Source organism: Canis lupus, chromosome 4 (assembly GCF_011100685.1).
Source record: "Canis lupus familiaris isolate Mischka breed German Shepherd chromosome 4, alternate assembly UU_Cfam_GSD_1.0, whole genome shotgun sequence".
Lineage (NCBI taxonomy): Eukaryota > Metazoa > Chordata > Mammalia > Carnivora > Canidae > Canis > Canis lupus.
The window spans coordinates 84,107,435-84,125,893 of NC_049225.1; the positions used below are offsets into that span (position 1 = coordinate 84,107,435).

Sequence of the window (18,459 nt, forward strand, 5' to 3'; positions counted from 1 at the left end):
ATTTTATAAGGCAATAAATGCAGCCTATTTTGAACTAAAATACAACATTATTTGTGTGTGTGTGTGTGTGTGTGTGTGTGTGTGTGTTTTTTTTTATGTGAGAGGAATCAAAACTCGGGATTAAAGAAAAATTGTGCTCAGCCCAAAGTGTTTCCTCCCAAAAAAGGTAGAGGATTTGGCTTAGGCAGCAGTTGAATTGTGGTATCATAAAGGTTCAAGCAGAGAATTTCAAAAGCATTGTGTGGATTGCTACGAGTTTCCCAGTGTGTTCCTGTGATTCTGAATTGGGGAAGAGAATTGGGAAGGTACTGCGAACCATGGCCCTGCTTCATTCCTTCTATATTCTACACAATGAGTAGCTGCTAAACTTTCATTTAAGAAATTCTTTGTTTAGAATAAATCCTTAGAATGCATGGCTTAGAGAATACTGGTATGGAATGCAATACAATGAATGAGTCTATGCATTTGATTAAAGTTTAACTAACTGTCATTATTTGAATGGCAGGAACAGAGACCTTTCCCACAAAGTAAGTGTCTATAGAGAATGAGACCACACGTATCATTTGACTTCTCACAAGGTTTGACTTGATAAAAGCTCTGCCCTCAATTCTGAGCTCAGCATAAAAAGATCAATGGCTCAGATTCCCTTTATCCCAAAGTTAAGATTGGCAGATATTTCACTTTGACCTAATACAAAACAGAGTTGTCTCAAATTGCATAAGGGATGAAGAGGTAGCAATAGTAAATCTGCTGCACTTTGGTGGTTTTTTTGTTTGTTTGTTTGTTTGTTTGATGACCTTAGATGTAGAGGAACAGATTCTACCTATGTTGATCTTTGAGGCCTTACTGATGGACTTGTCCGCAAATCTGTGGCACTTGAATACAATTATTATTCAATAAATGCTTATTTCATGGAAAAAGAAAGTGGGTGGTTTTATTTTGGGATTTCTTTTGTTGTTGTTGTTTCTTTTTTTTTTTTTTTTTTTTGACTGGAAAAAGCAAGTTAAGGGTAGGAGATTTATGAGTTCATTCTATGAAGAAAAGTCCAATTTCAGGAATTGATATGATGTTGTCAGAAAGACTGCCTCTCTCCGTCTCTTATTTCTCTCAATCTCCTTTTGTATTTAGACTTAATTTTCTCCTATTTTCAAGGCATCCACATTATGTTGTCCAGGGTGCAAGGTGAGGTGAGTAGTAGTCAGCTACTTCTTTGACTGGAAAGGCAGATGCTAACATTGGCCAAACCTGAGATCTATGTCCATAGTATAGTCAAAGGGACAAATATTACTAGATTACAGGATGTGTTTGTATGGGATCATTCATACAAATGAAAGAGCAGATGTATTTACTAGAAATAGTAGAGTAGGTATACAGGCAGGGAAAAATTAAATAAGCAAATAAATTATGTGTCAGAAAATTGAGGCACTATGACATAATGATTAAAAGAAATATATAGTTGGTCATTCAGATGATGAAATGTGTTTCTCAGATATAGTTGGTCTTCATCCACAGTTACTGAAAATGCTTGAGAGCCATAAAAATGATGTGAGTGTCTTGTTATTAATTAAGGTGACTTCTGGATCCCACCAAAGGGCAAGGGCTGGTTGTAAGGAGGACCAACCATTTGATTAGAGGGTTGGAACTTTCAGACCTACACTCTGACCTCAAGGAAAGGGAGAGGGGCTGGAGGCTGGACTAGTCAATGGCCAATGACTGAGTCAATCATGACTATGCCATCCATGATGGCTCCTTAAAAACCCAAAAGACTGAGTTGATGAACATATGGACACTGGGGAGAGTGGCATGCTGGAGAGAGCATGTCAGCCATAACCCATCTATGTATCTCTCCATCTGGCTCTTGATTCATATCCTTTATCATGTTGCTTAGTAAACTGGTAAACATAAGTAAATGTTTCCCTGAGTTGTCAGAGCAAATTAAAAGAACCTAAAGAGTAGGCTGTGGGAACCTCCAGTCTGTAGCTGATCAATCAGAAGCACAGATGTAGGAACAGCCTGGAGCTTGCCACGGGAAGTCTGAAGTGAGGGTGTGGGGAGGTAGTCTGGTAGGACTGAGCTCTTAATCTGTGGAATCTGATGCTATCCCTAGGCAGATAGTGTCAGAATGGAGTCAAATTCTTAGACATCTTGTTGCTGTTTGAGAATTGCTTGGTCTTGCATGTGAGGGAACACTACTCCATGCATTGGATTCAGGAACCCTAAAAGAGTTGGTGTCAGTACAGGCACATAACCAAGAAATCAAAATTTCTCTTTAATCAAAAGTCATGCTTTTTTAAAAATGAAGTAACAGTAATATTAGATTTCTCTAATTATACGTATTAGTTTTCCATCACTGTAAAACAAATTCCCACAGATGGAGCACCTTAAGACTCACAGGTCTGCAGGTAGAAATTCACAGAATAATGGGAGTTCAAGGCCTCACAAGATTGAAACCAAGGTGTCAGTTGGATGTCAAGCTCTTTCTTGAGGGGGAGAAAATCAGCTTTCAAGCTCATTAGACTGTTGCCAGAATTTATTTCCTTGCTATAGACCTCAGGTGCTCTTGATACCACTAGTGGTGATGTGGGACAGCCCTCAGCTCCTAAAAGTTGGCTCTCTGTATCAGCAATTTAAATTGAATCGGGACATGAGTGGTTGTTTTCTTCTAAGCCAGCTGGAGCTTGTGTCTCTAACTTCCTCTTTCTATCCCTGTGGGGGGAAAAAATCCTCTGAAGCTTTTAAAGGGTCATATGATTAGAGACATAATCACCCACCCAACATGATACAACCTTAAGAATTAAATCCATGTGCTTTTCTGTTTTGTTTCTTAAATTCCACATATGAGTGAGATCATATGATAAGTTGATAAGTGTCTTTCTCTGATTGACTTATTTACTTATAGGGGAAGAGAGGAAAAAATAGATGAAATCAAAGAGGGAGACAAACAATAGAAGACTCTTAGTCATAGGAAACAAACTATGATGAGGGGGTTTCTGAGGGGGGCATGGGGAGAGGGGGTAACTGGGTGATGGGCATTAAGGAGTGCACATCATGTGATGAATTCTGGGTGTTATATAAGACTGATGAATCACTGACCTCTACCTCTGAAACCAATAATATATGCTAGTTAATTGAATTTAAATAAAAAATGTGCATAAAACAACAACAAAAATAATTAAATCTGTAGTCTTCACAGTCCTGGGGATTATTCCCAGAATGTACACTAACAGGAGAGAAACTTTGGACAATATGGTGGAGTCTAGCCAATCACACCATATTTTGGAGTTCAACCATAATTGAGAATTATGGCTTGATTTGGATTCAATTTTGTATTGAATATGCACAAGTTTATGATCTAAAATAATACAATGAAGTATGATTATATCCTGCTTAGTCTCAGAAATTCTCTATATAGCCTATCTTAATCAGCAGCCAAAGATGTATATAAAGAGGAAAAAAAGTTAAAAGTAGTGAAGGAGATCAGTAAACAAACTTTTTCTTTTTATAGATTTTGGAAATAATGCAACTCTGCAATCTATAATATTCACGTAAGGTTTAGGAAGATTGCTACACACACATACACACAATTCTATGGATTCCATGAATTATAAGGAAAATTTAATAACAAAGCAATTCAGTTTCTTCTGAAAAGCAATTAAACTTTGAGAGATTTATTCATTATTTAAGGTCTCAATGTCAAATTAAGCATCTACTTTTATAATCCTGAATTCATTAAAAAAAAAAAACTTGACCTTTAAAAATGCAATAGGTTGAAATCGATTTATTTCACTCAGGCATCCAATAATATATATTTGCTAAAAGCAGTCAAAATTGAGGTTCCAGCATCTATGAGAGTTGTTTGAATTTTTCTTTTTTTTTCCTTTTTTCTTTTTTTAATTTTTATTCCTTACTTTTTTTCCTTTTGAAGTCAAAGTCAAAGTGGAACTATTATCTCTTTGGAAGTTTCCTGGGAATCCTTTTGCCCCTACTGGAAAACAAATGAACCCAGAGAATGAGTCCTTTCTTAACGTGATTATAATGATTATAATGAGAGATTTTAGAAAAACATCTTGTTTAACCTGTATTTAGAAACAAGATGCAATTTATTGCGTTTCTTACATTGAATAGATACTATTTTTGTTTCTCATTAGCACATTGCAATTTAGCATTTTCATACTATTGGACAAAAATGAATACTTAATGTATAAATTATCATGCAAATAAGATAATATTTATGACACTGTTACAGGATATAAGACTGAGAGATATGAATTCTTAACAGTAAAATTGACATGAAACAGCTTGACTCACAATACAAAGACAGCAACCTGGTTAAGTACGTGGATTTATTTTTTCTGCATTTGTGATATTATACTTTCAAAATCCATTTAAAGTAGTTATTTTAAAGTGAGGAAAAGAAATAAAAGACTTCAGTGAGGTGGCTTTGTGCTTTCACACATAAAGCAATCCCCACAGTAATGCAGGCTGCAGAAAATGGGTCACCTTCAAACCACCTTTGAAATAAGCAGATAATATAATTTTCAGATTGCGTTCTTAAGAGCATTGTTTTATAGAATGCATATCTATTTGGTCTTTTATGCATTTTGCAAAAATGTGCATGTGTGAGCACAAGAAAGCACATACTAATATTTTGCTTTCCCCTCCCATTTTTCTCTGTCAAATGCATATATGTACACATCTAAATATTCTCATACAAGTGCAAGTAGCTGAGTATTTGATTATTAGTTCATTGTGAGAAGGCACATGTGTGCTAAAATCTATTTCTCTACTGAAATGAAGTTTTCCATTGTGTTTTTAATCTAATGGATTTCTATATGCTTCAAAGCAAATTATGGTATAAGATGCAGAATCTTTGAAAAAATATTTTTCATGGAAGTATTTTGTTGCCATAACAGTAAATTATATTTTCTTTAACACAAATTTTGTTCACTTTTTTCTAATTGACCATTAATTGTTCCAAATATGTAATTGACATTTAGTATATTATTGAGATGATTCCTAGCTATAGATATGATATGTATTTGTATTTTCAATGAAAACACAAATATAACATGCTTTTTAATTATATGATATTTATGCTTATGAAAAACTTCTATAAGACAAGTGTGATTTGAGAGACATTAAGCTGTAAAAAGACAGTGTTTGGGTTTTTAAAAAAGATTTATTATTTATTACTATTTAAAGATTATTTGAAAGAGTGAGAGAGAGAGCAAGGGGAGGAGAAGAGGGAGAGGGAGAGAGAATTTTTTTTTTTTTTACTTTTTTTTTGGGGGGGGGGAAGAATCTTAAGCAGACTCCCTGCTGAGCACAGAGCCCAATGTGGGGCTCGAACTCATGACCCTGAGATTGTGACCTGCGCCAACATCAAAAGCGGTGCTTTATTGACTGAGGCCCCCAAGTGCCTAAAGACACAGTGTTCTGAATATCTTTTTTGCTATGATCCAGATTGTTGCACATTGGACTCCTGTCTCCTTGAGAGCAAGTACTGCTAGGCTCTCTCTTCTAGTGCCTGGTGCAATCACTAACGGGGCAGTCCAAAGTGTCCATTAAGTCCATTAAGTCATTAAAGTGTCCATAAAGTACAACCTGGTTTTGCTCACCAAACCGATGTGTATTACGAAACTAGTATTTGGGTAGTTTGTATCTGTGGCTAATCTGATCCTCTGACTAAAAATTTAATGTTTGTTTCTTTGTCTTTTCCTCTTAAGGGAGACCCAGTTTTAAAAGTTAAGGGAGAAAATGACATTATATGGTTCAAATTCAAAAAGAACTGACTTAGTTGAAGTGCTAGTCTCACAGATGCATGGAGTTAGACTACCTGACTTGAGCATTCACTTTGTGTCTTTCTATTTGTGTCTTGAGCTAAGTCAGCGTCTCTGTGCCTCAATTTATGCATCTGCAAAATGAGGAGGATAACGGTAGGGTTGTCCTTATAGGGTTGTTCTGAGGATTAAGGTGGCTTTAGACATATAAAACCATTAGAAAATTGCCTGAAAAAAGTAGAAGCTCGATGGTGTTTTCTATCATTATTTTGGATCCAATTAGTTTTCTTGTATCTATGAATACAAATTCATGTAAATGGAAACAAATATTGCTATACTGGGCTCATTTGGATGTAAATGGAGAGACAGGAAGGGAAATAGACATCAGGAAGTTTGATTCTCAACAGTATCCTCCAAATTTTATGATATAAATATTAGAATCCACATTTTATATATGAGGATTCTGACATCCAAAGAAATTTACTAACTTATATAGTAACATCCAGGTAAGAAGTAATGAGTTTGGGATTCTAAACCCAAATGGTTCATGTTCATGATCATGGATTTCACATTGTTCTATGTTTTACAATAGAGGTAACGTTTGGGTCTGTCTGATTGATTAGAGTTATTAAATACATATACAAAGAAGTTAGGATAGATTATGTAGCTTTGGAAAACTAAATTTTACACTTTGAACTATTAGAATTTCATTACAAAGAGTCCATTTATCCTATTTATCATGCTAACATATCACTGATTAGTTTGAGAACTAAATAAAGCTTCCAAGATGTGTAACATAGTGCCAGGTATTCAGTAAGGGCTAATAGCAAGAGCAATAACTTGGAGCAATAGTAACAAGTAACAATAAATCAGTGAATGATATCTACCTATAATAATGTATAATTATTACTTAAATCTCATCTTAAAATTTATTTTAAACCTAGGATAAATCATGCAAATCTACCAGGTATTCTGAAAAACAACCACATTTGAAATCCTACATAAATTCACTTCCATTTCAAATAGAGATTCCATTACTGAAAATTTGATAAGAATAGTTTATTGTCAGGGGATGTTTTGTTACCTAAAACCTGGCTTTGTGAAAAATGTTTTACAGCGTTGGAAACGTAGGGAAGAAATTATTTTAACCTTCTTCCATATTTTTTCTCCCAATTCCAGGCACCACGCCAATGACCTCTCCAACTTCTCCAGAAGTACCTATTAATATGTTGTGACACTCTCAAATGATATAATGTGATCTGGGTGAGCTAAAGTTGTAAAATATGACAATCTAAAGGAAGAGTTAGGATCCCCCTCATATGTAGCCACACATGCAATATTCAAGGAGAAAAAGAAAAATGAAAGAGAACATCGGGTGAAAAGTATATATTTTTTTTCTCTAACAGGATGTATAATATATCCTAGCACATCAGATTTTGTTGCTCCCCAGCATTGCAAACAGTCTTTGTTCTTCGCTCTGCCTTGGCATACCTCTGGGGAGGTGTGGGCCTTTTTGAATGGATTTCTACTTCCTTAAATAGAAGGTGAAATACTTCCAGATGATAAATAGCTTTGGGTCTGTAACCCAGGCAGGGGAGTTCTCGACTCACTTTGGGCTGTTAAAGAGAATTCCCAGCCTTGTAAAGTGGTTCCCTCCTGCTCAAATGGCAACAATCAAGCTAGGAAGAACAAATGAGTCCCCGCAGGGAGGAGAATGGAGTAGAATGTCAAATATTCTTGGACCTTCAGTGGCTTCAGACAGAAATTTTGCATTATAACATTACCCAGGCAGAGTTACAGATCATCTTTTGGGTCTTGTCTTCTTTTGTCAATAAGCAACGCACTGAACATAATCAAATGGCTTTGTAAGCCAATAAATACAGTGGCCACTGTGATGTTTCTGAGGACAGGATAAGCCTGAATAGAAAATCAAGCAACCACAAAAAAAAAAAAAAAAAAAAAAAAAAAAAAAAAAAAAAAAAAAGAGAGAGAGAGAGAGAGAAAGAAATACAGAGTATTTTATAAGTACACCAAGGAGAAGAGGGCAAAAGTAGTCTGTTTTCTACGTAATGAAATTGTTTCAGCCAAAGAAAACTGCATAAAATTTTCTCATACTAGTTTTGGCTACTTTATCTGATGGATCCTGTATGTAAATAAAAGAGTCATGCTATTACTTCCAATCACATGCACTGACTGTTGAACCATAAAATTAAGCCCATCTATGGGCTCTGTAATCATTCGAAAACTGATAATGAGTCTGACAACCTACATGCCACTATTGCACCAAAATTAACTGAGGCATATCCTCTACAAGGAACTTTTCCCTTGCGTTGAATGTGTTCATGGTGAGGACCAGCAGAAGATGCCATCCCTCACCTTACGAGGATCTCTTTATTAAGTAGGGCCTACTTCTATGCTCAGACATATTTTGAGACTAAAAAGATATTCTAAGCCAGAAAGGTAAAGACATATCAGGAACTTTCGTATTCCAGCAAATTCAGAATGGAGACTAGATCCCTGAAAACATCATGATAAGTAGATAAGTAATTATTAAAATGCATGAACCTTCTAAACTTACAGAAATTAAAGACACAGAATCCAACTGCAGTATTTGAAAGTTGCTTTGATCTATGCTCAAGATATAGAGAAAGAATTAAAAAAGATATTTGAAGAGACCAGTGGTAAAAATTGAATAGGGGCTGATTATTAGATGATGATGGGTATTTTAAATAATTTTCTTAGATTAGATAGTGACATTATAATTTCATAGGAAATGGGCTTCATTTGCATGAAGTTGGTGCTCCAGTATCAAGTAGTTAATTATGATGTGCTTGGAACATTAAAAAGTCTATAAAAATAAAGCAAAATACTCAGAACGTTGATAATTGCTTAATCTAAGTAGTGAGAATATAGATTTTTTATTGCATGATTCTTTGAGTGTTTTACTTGGTTTGAAGTTTGATTTAAAATATTCTTGGTGAAGGAAGATGGTGTTGGGCCCACACATGTTCATTCTTCTGCTGAGACCATCAGGAAACAAAAATATGAATCCATAATCTTGATGAGAATGATGTGGAGGGCAGGTTTTAAAATAGCGTGCGATGTACCGTGGTTCCTTACGGGCACGATTAGTGATTTGCAAATACATATATACAGCAGATCCACACAAATTTTGGTCTTCAGAAAGAAGCTACATTTTCAAAATCATACGCTTCTCCTTCCAATATAAATCATATGCTCCCCATGCCTAGTAACCACCCCCTATCCTGGCAAATAGCAAATGAAAATAAAATCACTGCTGGACATAGTAATGTAAAAAAGCATTTTCTAGTTTGTGTGTATATTCAACCCAGAAAAAATAAGAATAAATATTTTATTTTGTGCCACAGTTTCTAAAATATAATCAAAGAGGTGCTAGTAAACCCTTAACTTTAGATTAGCTTTCTCAAAACTTTTAAACACTGGGATTCAGATTTGCTTACGCTCTGAAGCTGGTCCTCTGTATCTTTTTAAAGCCTCTCTTGGCATCTCATTTTCATGCTCCATCTAAGATGACTTGGGAAACATCAGAAAATAGCAACACCACTTCCACAAAACAACTGCTTGGACAGTGCAAATTTCGATGTCCATCATTTATGGAACTGTGTTCCTGGGAGAGATTTTAAATGTCAATACTAAAGATAATATTATTGGAGTTGGCTGCTACAGTCAATACAGTGAGCACCTACTCAGAAATAGTTTTTTAAAAAAATAATCGGAATAAGAGACATTTCTTGCTGTTACTTTTGAATTGTTATAACGGAAAATGATTCTATCTTTGCGGAATCATTAGCTTTGTGGAATGTGTAGCTTAAAGCCCTGTGTAAAGTGACATCATGTGATTTGTCATAGTTAACACAGTCCAAAGATAAGGCAAGGCAGGAAAAGTCCTTCTGAAACCCTCCCTCCTTCTTTATGCAAACTACACTAAGAAAAAGCTTCACAGTGTTAGCTCCGCCTGAATTCCATTGCCGAAAGATTCAAGAAATGAATTTCATTCTAGAGATAAATTCCCGAAATCACTGAAGTTTCCAATTTTGTTTGACGCATAAAAATTAGGTTTTTTTTTTTTTTTTTTCCAGTTTTGATAATTACTCCTTTAGGGAACTGAACAGGAGAACACACACACACACACACACACACACACACACACACACACACACATTCATCATATTGTTTATGAAAGGATAAGCAAGGGCCATTAAATCATTAGAACTTCCATGAGTGAAATAATGCACACATTAAAAAATAATTTTGGAAAGGGGCACCTGGCTGGCTCAGTTGGTTAGAGCATGTGACTGTCACTTTTGAGGTTGTGAGTCTGAGGGTAGAGGTTACTTAAAAAAAAAAAAAAATTATTTGAAGAATTTCAAGTGATACTAAAAAAAGATCATGGTATTTCATTATGGAAAGTGTTGATTTTTTAATATCATGTTATATGTATATATAGTCAGTATTATAAAAATATAAAAGTATATATAAAGTATATATATTTTCATATGTATACTCTTGCAGTTATATATATTTTTGTTATTATAGCAATTATATATAAATGCTGAATATAACTGAAAGTGTACAGAAATGATAGAAGTTTTCTACAATTCCCACGTCAGGCTGTCCCTTACTTAATATTAGAACTGAATTTGGAAAAAAAATATCTATTTAAGTCAATCATTCATGGGCCAGTTCAGTCAACATTGGCTAATTTTAAATATTGCTTGTCAATGCAGGATATTGCAGGTGGTCTCCTATGAGGTATTGTCATGTAATGAACTGCTTTAAAAATTCTAATCTTCTCAAGAGTTTTACATCAATCAGCTTCATTTTTAGTTCAAAATTTTCACGTATTTTCACACATTTCTTTTGAAGCTTTAATCTCTACATAACTCGGCTTTAAATTAGAAGGAAAAGGTAGAAGAATAAGGAGGAACAGCAACTGAATTTAATTTCGATCTTGGATAGAGTCGAAAACACATTTGCTTTTCTATTCTTATGTCAGTTCAAAAGGAAAACAGTTCTGATTTTAGCTAAATGAGAATTTTTTTGTAACTCTACTTGGATCACATTGTAAAAACCTTCTCAGAATTTTCACTCATTTCCCACAATATTACCACATATTCTTTTGAGCCATTGGCAAAATGGATGCAGTTTATAAAGTGTTTGCTTTTGCATTGAGCTTTTGCCTGTCTCATATCTTTAGATAAATTTAAAAGCAAAAGCAATACTCACTGTGTTGAATATCTTTAATAGTATGGGTGAAATACATTAATTTGATATTCCTAAGTCCAAATACATTTATCTACAACTTGATTTTACACTTGAAACTTCCTGTGCTTCATAAGAGTTTGTAAAAATAAAATAGGGGGAAAATTCTTCCTCCCATCATTTATAGCAATTTTTCTTAGACTTGAGTAAAATATGCAGAAATTTTAAAGGAAAATCAAAATCATGTGCCCTCTTTTTGTTTTCTTATTCTCTTAATTATAATACTTACTTAGGCATCAATTCTTTGTTATGCTCTGATGCAAATATACTTGCAGAGCAAGTTTTGAAGTAAATACAAATTCACAAAATGAATGCATTCATTTTATAACATTAATTTGAAGGATGATTTGATTTTACTGAACTCAAACCAGAATGTTCAGTTTAAGGACAAAGAGGTAGCCACTGTTGAGTTTGTTTTTTTCTGTTTTAATTTTGCTAATACCAATACACAGAAAGCCTATTTGCAAAAGGATATTTATATAATTTAAAATATTTCAAAGCCTTTTTGGTGTGGGTGGAAACATTAAAAAAACAAAAAGAACTCATTCTTACCCCCAATTTTTCAAGAATGCTGTGCTTGTATGCGAATTTGGAAGCATAGCCCAAATGACTATGGACACTAAAAGCTTAACATTTTTAATTTGGCTGATCTGTTGACTGGAAGGAGGTTTTATATATTCTATTTTTTTAAAGATTTTATTTATTTATTCATGAGAGACAAAGAGAGAGAGAGGCAGAGACACAGGCAGAGGGAGAAGCAGCCTCCATGCAGGGAACCTGATGCGAGGCTCGATCCCGGGACTTCAGGATCAGGCCCTGGTCCAAAGCCAGACGCTCAACTGCTGAGCCGCCCAAGCATCCCTTGAAGGAGGTTTTAAATGTAAAAATGCAGACACTGAAATCAGATGGCCTGACCCAAATAAGAAAAGGTTAAAACATTTTAGATCAGAATCAGAATAAAATATAGTATTTATAAGAATACATATGCTATATAATTTAAATGCTGTGTATGTTATTATTTGTAAAACATATGAATATGCATATTCTTGGAGAATTATAAATAATGTAATATATATGTATACACACATTATGGAATACTTTATGGATTTGAAGACTATGTTCATCTTCTATTACTTCTTGGACTCTAGTTTGAAAAACATTGAACTACAGTATCATACTAATTATTTACCTTCTTTTTAAAAAATATTGTATTTATTTATTCATGACAGAAAGAGACAGAGGCAGAGACACACGCAGAGGGAGAAGCATGTTCCACTCAGAGCCTGATGTGGGATTCAATCCCGGGACTCTGGGATCACACCCTGAGCCAAAGGCAGACGCTCAATTGCTGACAGACATCCCAATAATTTATCTTCTGCTTGGCCCTTTCCCCCACATTAATTATGTATATCTTATTACATGCTATGATATAGTGAATAATAAATGTGTTGAAGAAATTAGCAGAAGCTCAAAACTTTTCTATATTAGGAGATTTTAAATATATAGAATGAATTAGAGCAAGCCGTTTGTGAATTTGAAAGGATAATCAGTGCTTCTATCCAACATTTGGCTGAGCAATATTGAATAACTCATTGGAAGTCAGTATGTTAAAATGAGACACTCTACTACACATATCTGAAACCATCTGGCATGCCAAAACTCTCCTCTCCTTTCAAACGAAAAGGTTCAATGTTTTCTGAGTTCTTTTACCTTCTCTCTCAACTGCATTCAGGGCATTGATTTTTTTTTTTTTTTCAGGATATTCAGCAGGATTTCTGATTTGGTATTGATGAGCCCATTTATGTTTATTACAACAATAACTTAAAATGAAATAAGTACACTTAAGATTAATGCATTTCATTTTGTGAAAATTGTATTCCCCAAAAATGTGGAAAAGAAGTAAATACAGATGTTCAATTTACGTATGTTCATGTATTCGAGGGCTGTCCTCAGACAGTCTCTGGAATCCATTGAGAAATAAGATGGGTTGATAGAAAGATGAATGGAAGAGGAGACATGTGATCTATATATGTGATGAGTCAAATACAATTGATCCTTGAACAGCATGGGTTTAAACTTCATGGAGGTTAAATCTCATATGCATTTTTCCATAAATACATAAACTTATGTTATCAATAAATGTATACAATTACTATATTTTCTTTTCCTTATGCTCTCTTAATAACATTTTCTATAGCTGACTTTATTGTAAGAATACAGTATATAAGGGGTGCATGGGTCACTCAGTTGTTTGAGCGTACAACTCTTGGTTTTGGCTCAGGTCATGATCTCAGGCTCATGGGATTGAGCCCCGAGATGGGCTCTACAGTCAGCGAGGAGTCAGCTTGGGATTCTTTCTCCTCCCCTTCTACCCTTCCCCTAGCTCATACTCCCTTTCTTTCTCTCAATCTCTAAGATAAATAGATACATAAAATCTTAAAAAGAGAATATGGCATATAATATATATAACATATAAAATATGTGTTAATTGACTTACTAAACAGTTATTTTTGGTAAGGCATCCAGTCAACAATAGGCTGTTTGTAGTTAAGTTTTGTTGGAGTTAAAGGTTAAACAGAATTTTCAATTGCACAGGGGTTGAAAACCCTAACCCCTGCCTTGTTCAAGCGCCAACTGTAGAGTAAAAGGTAAATGGTGTAATCTCTGGGATATATATATATATATATAAATGTTTACCACATATTTTTCTACTTTTTTGTGTGTCTTTAAAATGTTTATATTCAAAGATTTAGTAAAAAAAAAAAAAAAAAAAAAAAGACGAGGAAGACAAAAAAAAAAAATGAAAAAAGAACCATAAAATTTTTCTTTGACTTTTCTGATAAAAATTTACAGTGCAAGCACCTTTACTCTGGGACCATCCCTTTAATAGTGTTCTCTGTCTCTCTTTCTCTTTCTCTCTCCCCATAAAAGCTCCATTCTGACTTAGATAAAGGAGAGGGCACTGTTAAATACACCCTCTCAGGAGATGGCGCTGGCACCGTTTTTACCATCGATGAAACCACAGGGGACATTCATGCAATAAGGAGCCTGGACAGAGAAGAAAAACCTTTCTACACACTGCGTGCTCAGGCTGTGGACATAGAAACCAGGAAGCCCCTGGAGCCTGAATCGGAATTCATCATCAAAGTACAGGATATTAATGACAACGAGCCAAAGTTTTTGGATGGACCCTATGTTGCTAGCGTCCCAGAAATGTCTCCTGTGGGTGAGTAGGCAAGTCGAAGTGTTGTCAGATGCTCTGAGGCCTCTTCAACATTTATTTTTTGCACGTTGATGTAAACGTCTTATTTGTAAGCCAGAGGATGATTCTTCCAGTATGGAAGATACAATTACTTTCATTTATGTTTTCTTTCTTTCTTTCTTTCTTTCTTTCTTTCTTTCTTTCTTTCTTTCTTTCTTTCTTTCTTTCTTTCTTTTTCTTTCTTTCTTTCTTTTTTTTTGTCCTTTCTGCCTCATTCTAAATATACACATAGATACATAAATATCTAGGATCTATAAAATTAGTCACTAGTTTCCAACCTTTGCACTCACCTGAACTCACAGAAATCCTTTGTAATCAAGTACTAGACTCAATGTGTACTAAGATCCATTGTCATTGCGATTCGAGATGCTGACGTGGTGCTGAAGGTAACTACCCCTACCCACAGATGCCAGCGAGTGATTCTTGGCTCAAAGTAAATCATCCAAAGCATATATCACATATGAGTCTGGAAGTTGTCCAGAAAGGAATGTGTTGCATCCTTTGTAGCTATAGATAGAGATTCCAGAAGGATGATATTGTTTTTTGTTTTTTGTTTTTTTTTTTACTGCAAGTAACCCATGGTAGTTACACCATCAAATCAAGAAGTAAATATCATTATCATTAGAATGATTAGGATGAATTTACAATTAGGTATAGTATCACTACTCTTCTTAATAATTTAAATTTGATATAGATTCACACTTCAGAACCAACCTCAATTTGAAAGTTCTAGGATGTGTATTTTGAGGTCAGCGAATCAAGGATCACAGCTTTAACGACAACTTTAAATAGCTGTGATTCCAAAGTCACCGCTGCCAATCCCTTATTCTATTTCAAAGTAACTTCTGGTGTTTGGCAGTTTTGTAAGATAAAGCTGCCCATCGCTTCCAGGTTACAACTTGAAACTCGTATGGTGAGCCATTGCTAATTTTCCTGGCTGACGTTCCTCAGAGAGCTGCTGCTGGCCCTACAAACCATCCCAGACATGTAGAGACTACACTGAGGGCAGAGGCAGGTTAGTAGCTTTAGGAGTTTGTCCCATGGATTTACCACAGATTCACTTGAAATTATGTCTATGACCTTACCCGGTGTTCAAAGGTCATATTCTCTCCATGACCTGAGGAACCAGCTCAAAGTAGTTTACTTAGATTTTAAACATTAGAGCACACGGGTGCAAATCTGTTATTCAACTTCTGCTACATTTTTTTGAGCTGCACTTGTATCATATATATATATATATATTATATGATATACCGATTGCTAGAGATGTAGAAGTACAATTGGGAAGAAGTAGATCTTATTAAAAAGTAGGCCCCGGAAATGGGGAGAGCTAGTTTTTTAACTGTGTCTTGATTTTACAGGGAGAGGAAAAAGGAAGGTGCTGTTCTGAAAAAAAAAAAAAAAAAAAAAGAAAAGAAAAGAAAAGAAAAGAAAAGAAAAAAGAAAAAGCAAAACTTTTAAGAAGACAATGCTCAAAAAAAAAAAAAAGAAGACAATGGTCTTTCATACCTAAATGGTTTAAACGAGGGCTTACTTCATGTAAATTGGATTATTTACATGAATTTACAACCCTCGGTGACTATTATAGAAACAACATCCTTAGAGCAAACATACACATAATTCTGCATTATTAGAAAATTCTGTCTTATTCGGTAAATAATTAGGTCTTTTGTTGTGCCAATTGGGATAAAGGGATGAACCATCATGCAGAGGAGTTCCCAGCTAGCACCCAAAGAGAGACATGAACCTGGAAAATCAGGGTAGGTAAGTGAGAAAACAAAGTGGCCCCAGCTTTGCAGTATTGTGGGGAGACATAATTACCTGTGCTCTCTTCAAGTTTCAGGAGGATCTAGGGAAGAATAGGTTATTTAAAATGTTTTGTGGTATGGCAATACTGAAATCTCTCATTGGTTATTCAAGAGATTCCAGTAAATAAATACTTCACCAGAGTTTCAACACACACTCTCTGCTTTTTTCTTTCTTCTTTCTTTCTTTCTTTCTTTCTTTCTTTCTTTCTTTCTTTCTTTCTTTCTTTCTTTCGTTTGTTTAAATAATGGTAGAGCAGTATTTCTTTTGAACGTGATACCACACTGCATGCCATGGGTTCTCCCAGGGATTATTGGACTACCTTTACATAATATGCTTTTTTTTCGAATATATACTAAAAAACTATAAATGCCACTTATGAATTAAATATTAGAAATTATGGGACATCTGGGTGGCTCAGCGGTGGAGCGCCTGCCTTTGGCTCAGGGCGTGACCCCAGGGTCCTGGGATCGAGTCCCTCGTCGGCCTCCCTGCATGGAGCCTGCTACTCCCTCTGCCTGTGTCTCTGCCTCTCTCTCTTGTGTTTCTCATTAATAAATTCATAAAATCTTTAAAAAAAAGGAAATTAAATATCTACCACGTACTTCTTTTGCCATTCCCCACAATCCTGCCTATGCACATAACCAAAAATATAGGAGACCCAGTGAGGCTTGTGACATTTGTTGTTTCTGCTCTTACCTGACCAACCAACCTAAAGCTAATGAACAATACTGTGCATCCATCCAAGCATCATATTCACGGCCCTAGAGCCCCTGAGCTCCATTCCCAAGGTCACCCTTCTGACCACATGGAGGTGGTCACTGCTGTAAGTCACTTAGTCCAACGATTACTCCTCTCGCTCTCTTCTTTTCCTGCATCCCTTCTGGGCACGTCCTGTCTCTTTGTCATTTTCTCTGGAATATCAAAATTGCTTTTGGTCAAGAGCAGATGGAGTTTGCCATGGTGTAGGAGACAGTACCGCTGCTGTCACGGCTTGTCTCACTGCCGGCCTTGTGTATCTGTGTGAGTGCTCTCTGGGAAATAACTGTCCCGTCCCCGTCCCCATAGCTGACAATGTTGTTATTGACAGTGTTGGAGAAGAAGCAACCGATTTACAAATAATAGTAAAATAGCTTGTTTCAGAATAGAGACCAAGACCTATTGGGGCATCAAAACAGTTTGTGATGCAAATGTGAAGTTAGCAATAGTGGACTGTGTGTCTGAAAACGTGACACACTATTAAACATGGACCGGCAATGAACTAAAGTGAAAATTACAAAGAAACTGTGCACAGGGGAGTGGTGGTGAGCAAGGTGGACAGAGATTGGAGAGGAAAATCGATATTTAAGACTTATCAGACTATGGAATATATTCTGTTCCAGAAAGTTGAAGGAAATTCCAGTGAATCTGTGACTTGTTTAAGGGAAAGGCCACTCTGTTACTAACTCGTGCTACGTCCACTAGGCTACAGAAGTAATATTCACAGATAAAGTGCTTTTCCTCTGACCCAAGGAAATTACTTAATGATCCAGATATTCCCTAAATCGAACTTCCTCCTCGGAGACAGATTGGGACGTTATAAATGTGATCTAATTCTTTAAGATCGCTACAGTCACAGTGAGCTCCAGGCACAGGCCTCCTTTAGTACCGGTGGTTACGCACGGATACGGGGTGCAGGTTCAGTAACTTTTCCTAGAGAGCTGACACGTATGACATCTTTAAACTTCTTCATACTTGTATTATCTTCCTCGGCCTGAACTAAGCCATTTGAGGCAGCTGATTGGGTTATTCATAACCAGGTCTCTATTACACATCTGATAAATGCCAGTTGTGAATCACAATTTATGCAATAAGACCTACCATTTCCGGAGCAATAGTTAGCAGCCAGGTGATCCAAACCGTGTTTTATTATTTAACCATTACAATTATTTCATGCAGTGTTGTTGACTCTTGGATCATCATTTTTACATGAAAACTGAACTCTAATTTCAGAAAGTAGGTATGGCTCCCAGCAGCTTCTTTAGAACAATTCATTGCAATCAGTTATACTTTTTAGTAGTGGCTCCTAAAAATGTCTTTGGGCCTTAAATTTGGCTTTCAACCTCAGATGAGCTGGTTAAGACCTTGAAATGCTTACTTTATTTTATATATTATTTTATTTTATTTATTTTATTTTTTTTTATTTTATTTTATTTTATTTATTTTATTTTATTTTATTTTATTATTTTTATTTTATTTATTACAAAACTGAGGATGGGGGACCCAGTTTAAAACAAAATCTGAGAACTAGGTATCTCTTATTCACTG

At 35.4% G+C, this 18,459-nt stretch overlaps 1 protein-coding gene across 3 annotated transcripts in view; it reads left to right on the plus strand.

Moving 5' to 3' along the window:
• Positions 1–18,459, plus strand: part of CDH12 (cadherin 12) — a 1,036,190-nt gene that overhangs the window by 843,804 nt on the left and 173,927 nt on the right. For all 3 annotated transcript variants that reach the window (XM_038535417.1, XM_038535416.1, XM_038535418.1), the window contains one exon: positions 14,016–14,310. In XM_038535417.1, coding sequence (XP_038391345.1) covers positions 14,016–14,310 — 295 coding nt within the window. The remainder of the gene's footprint in view (positions 1–14,015; positions 14,311–18,459) is intronic.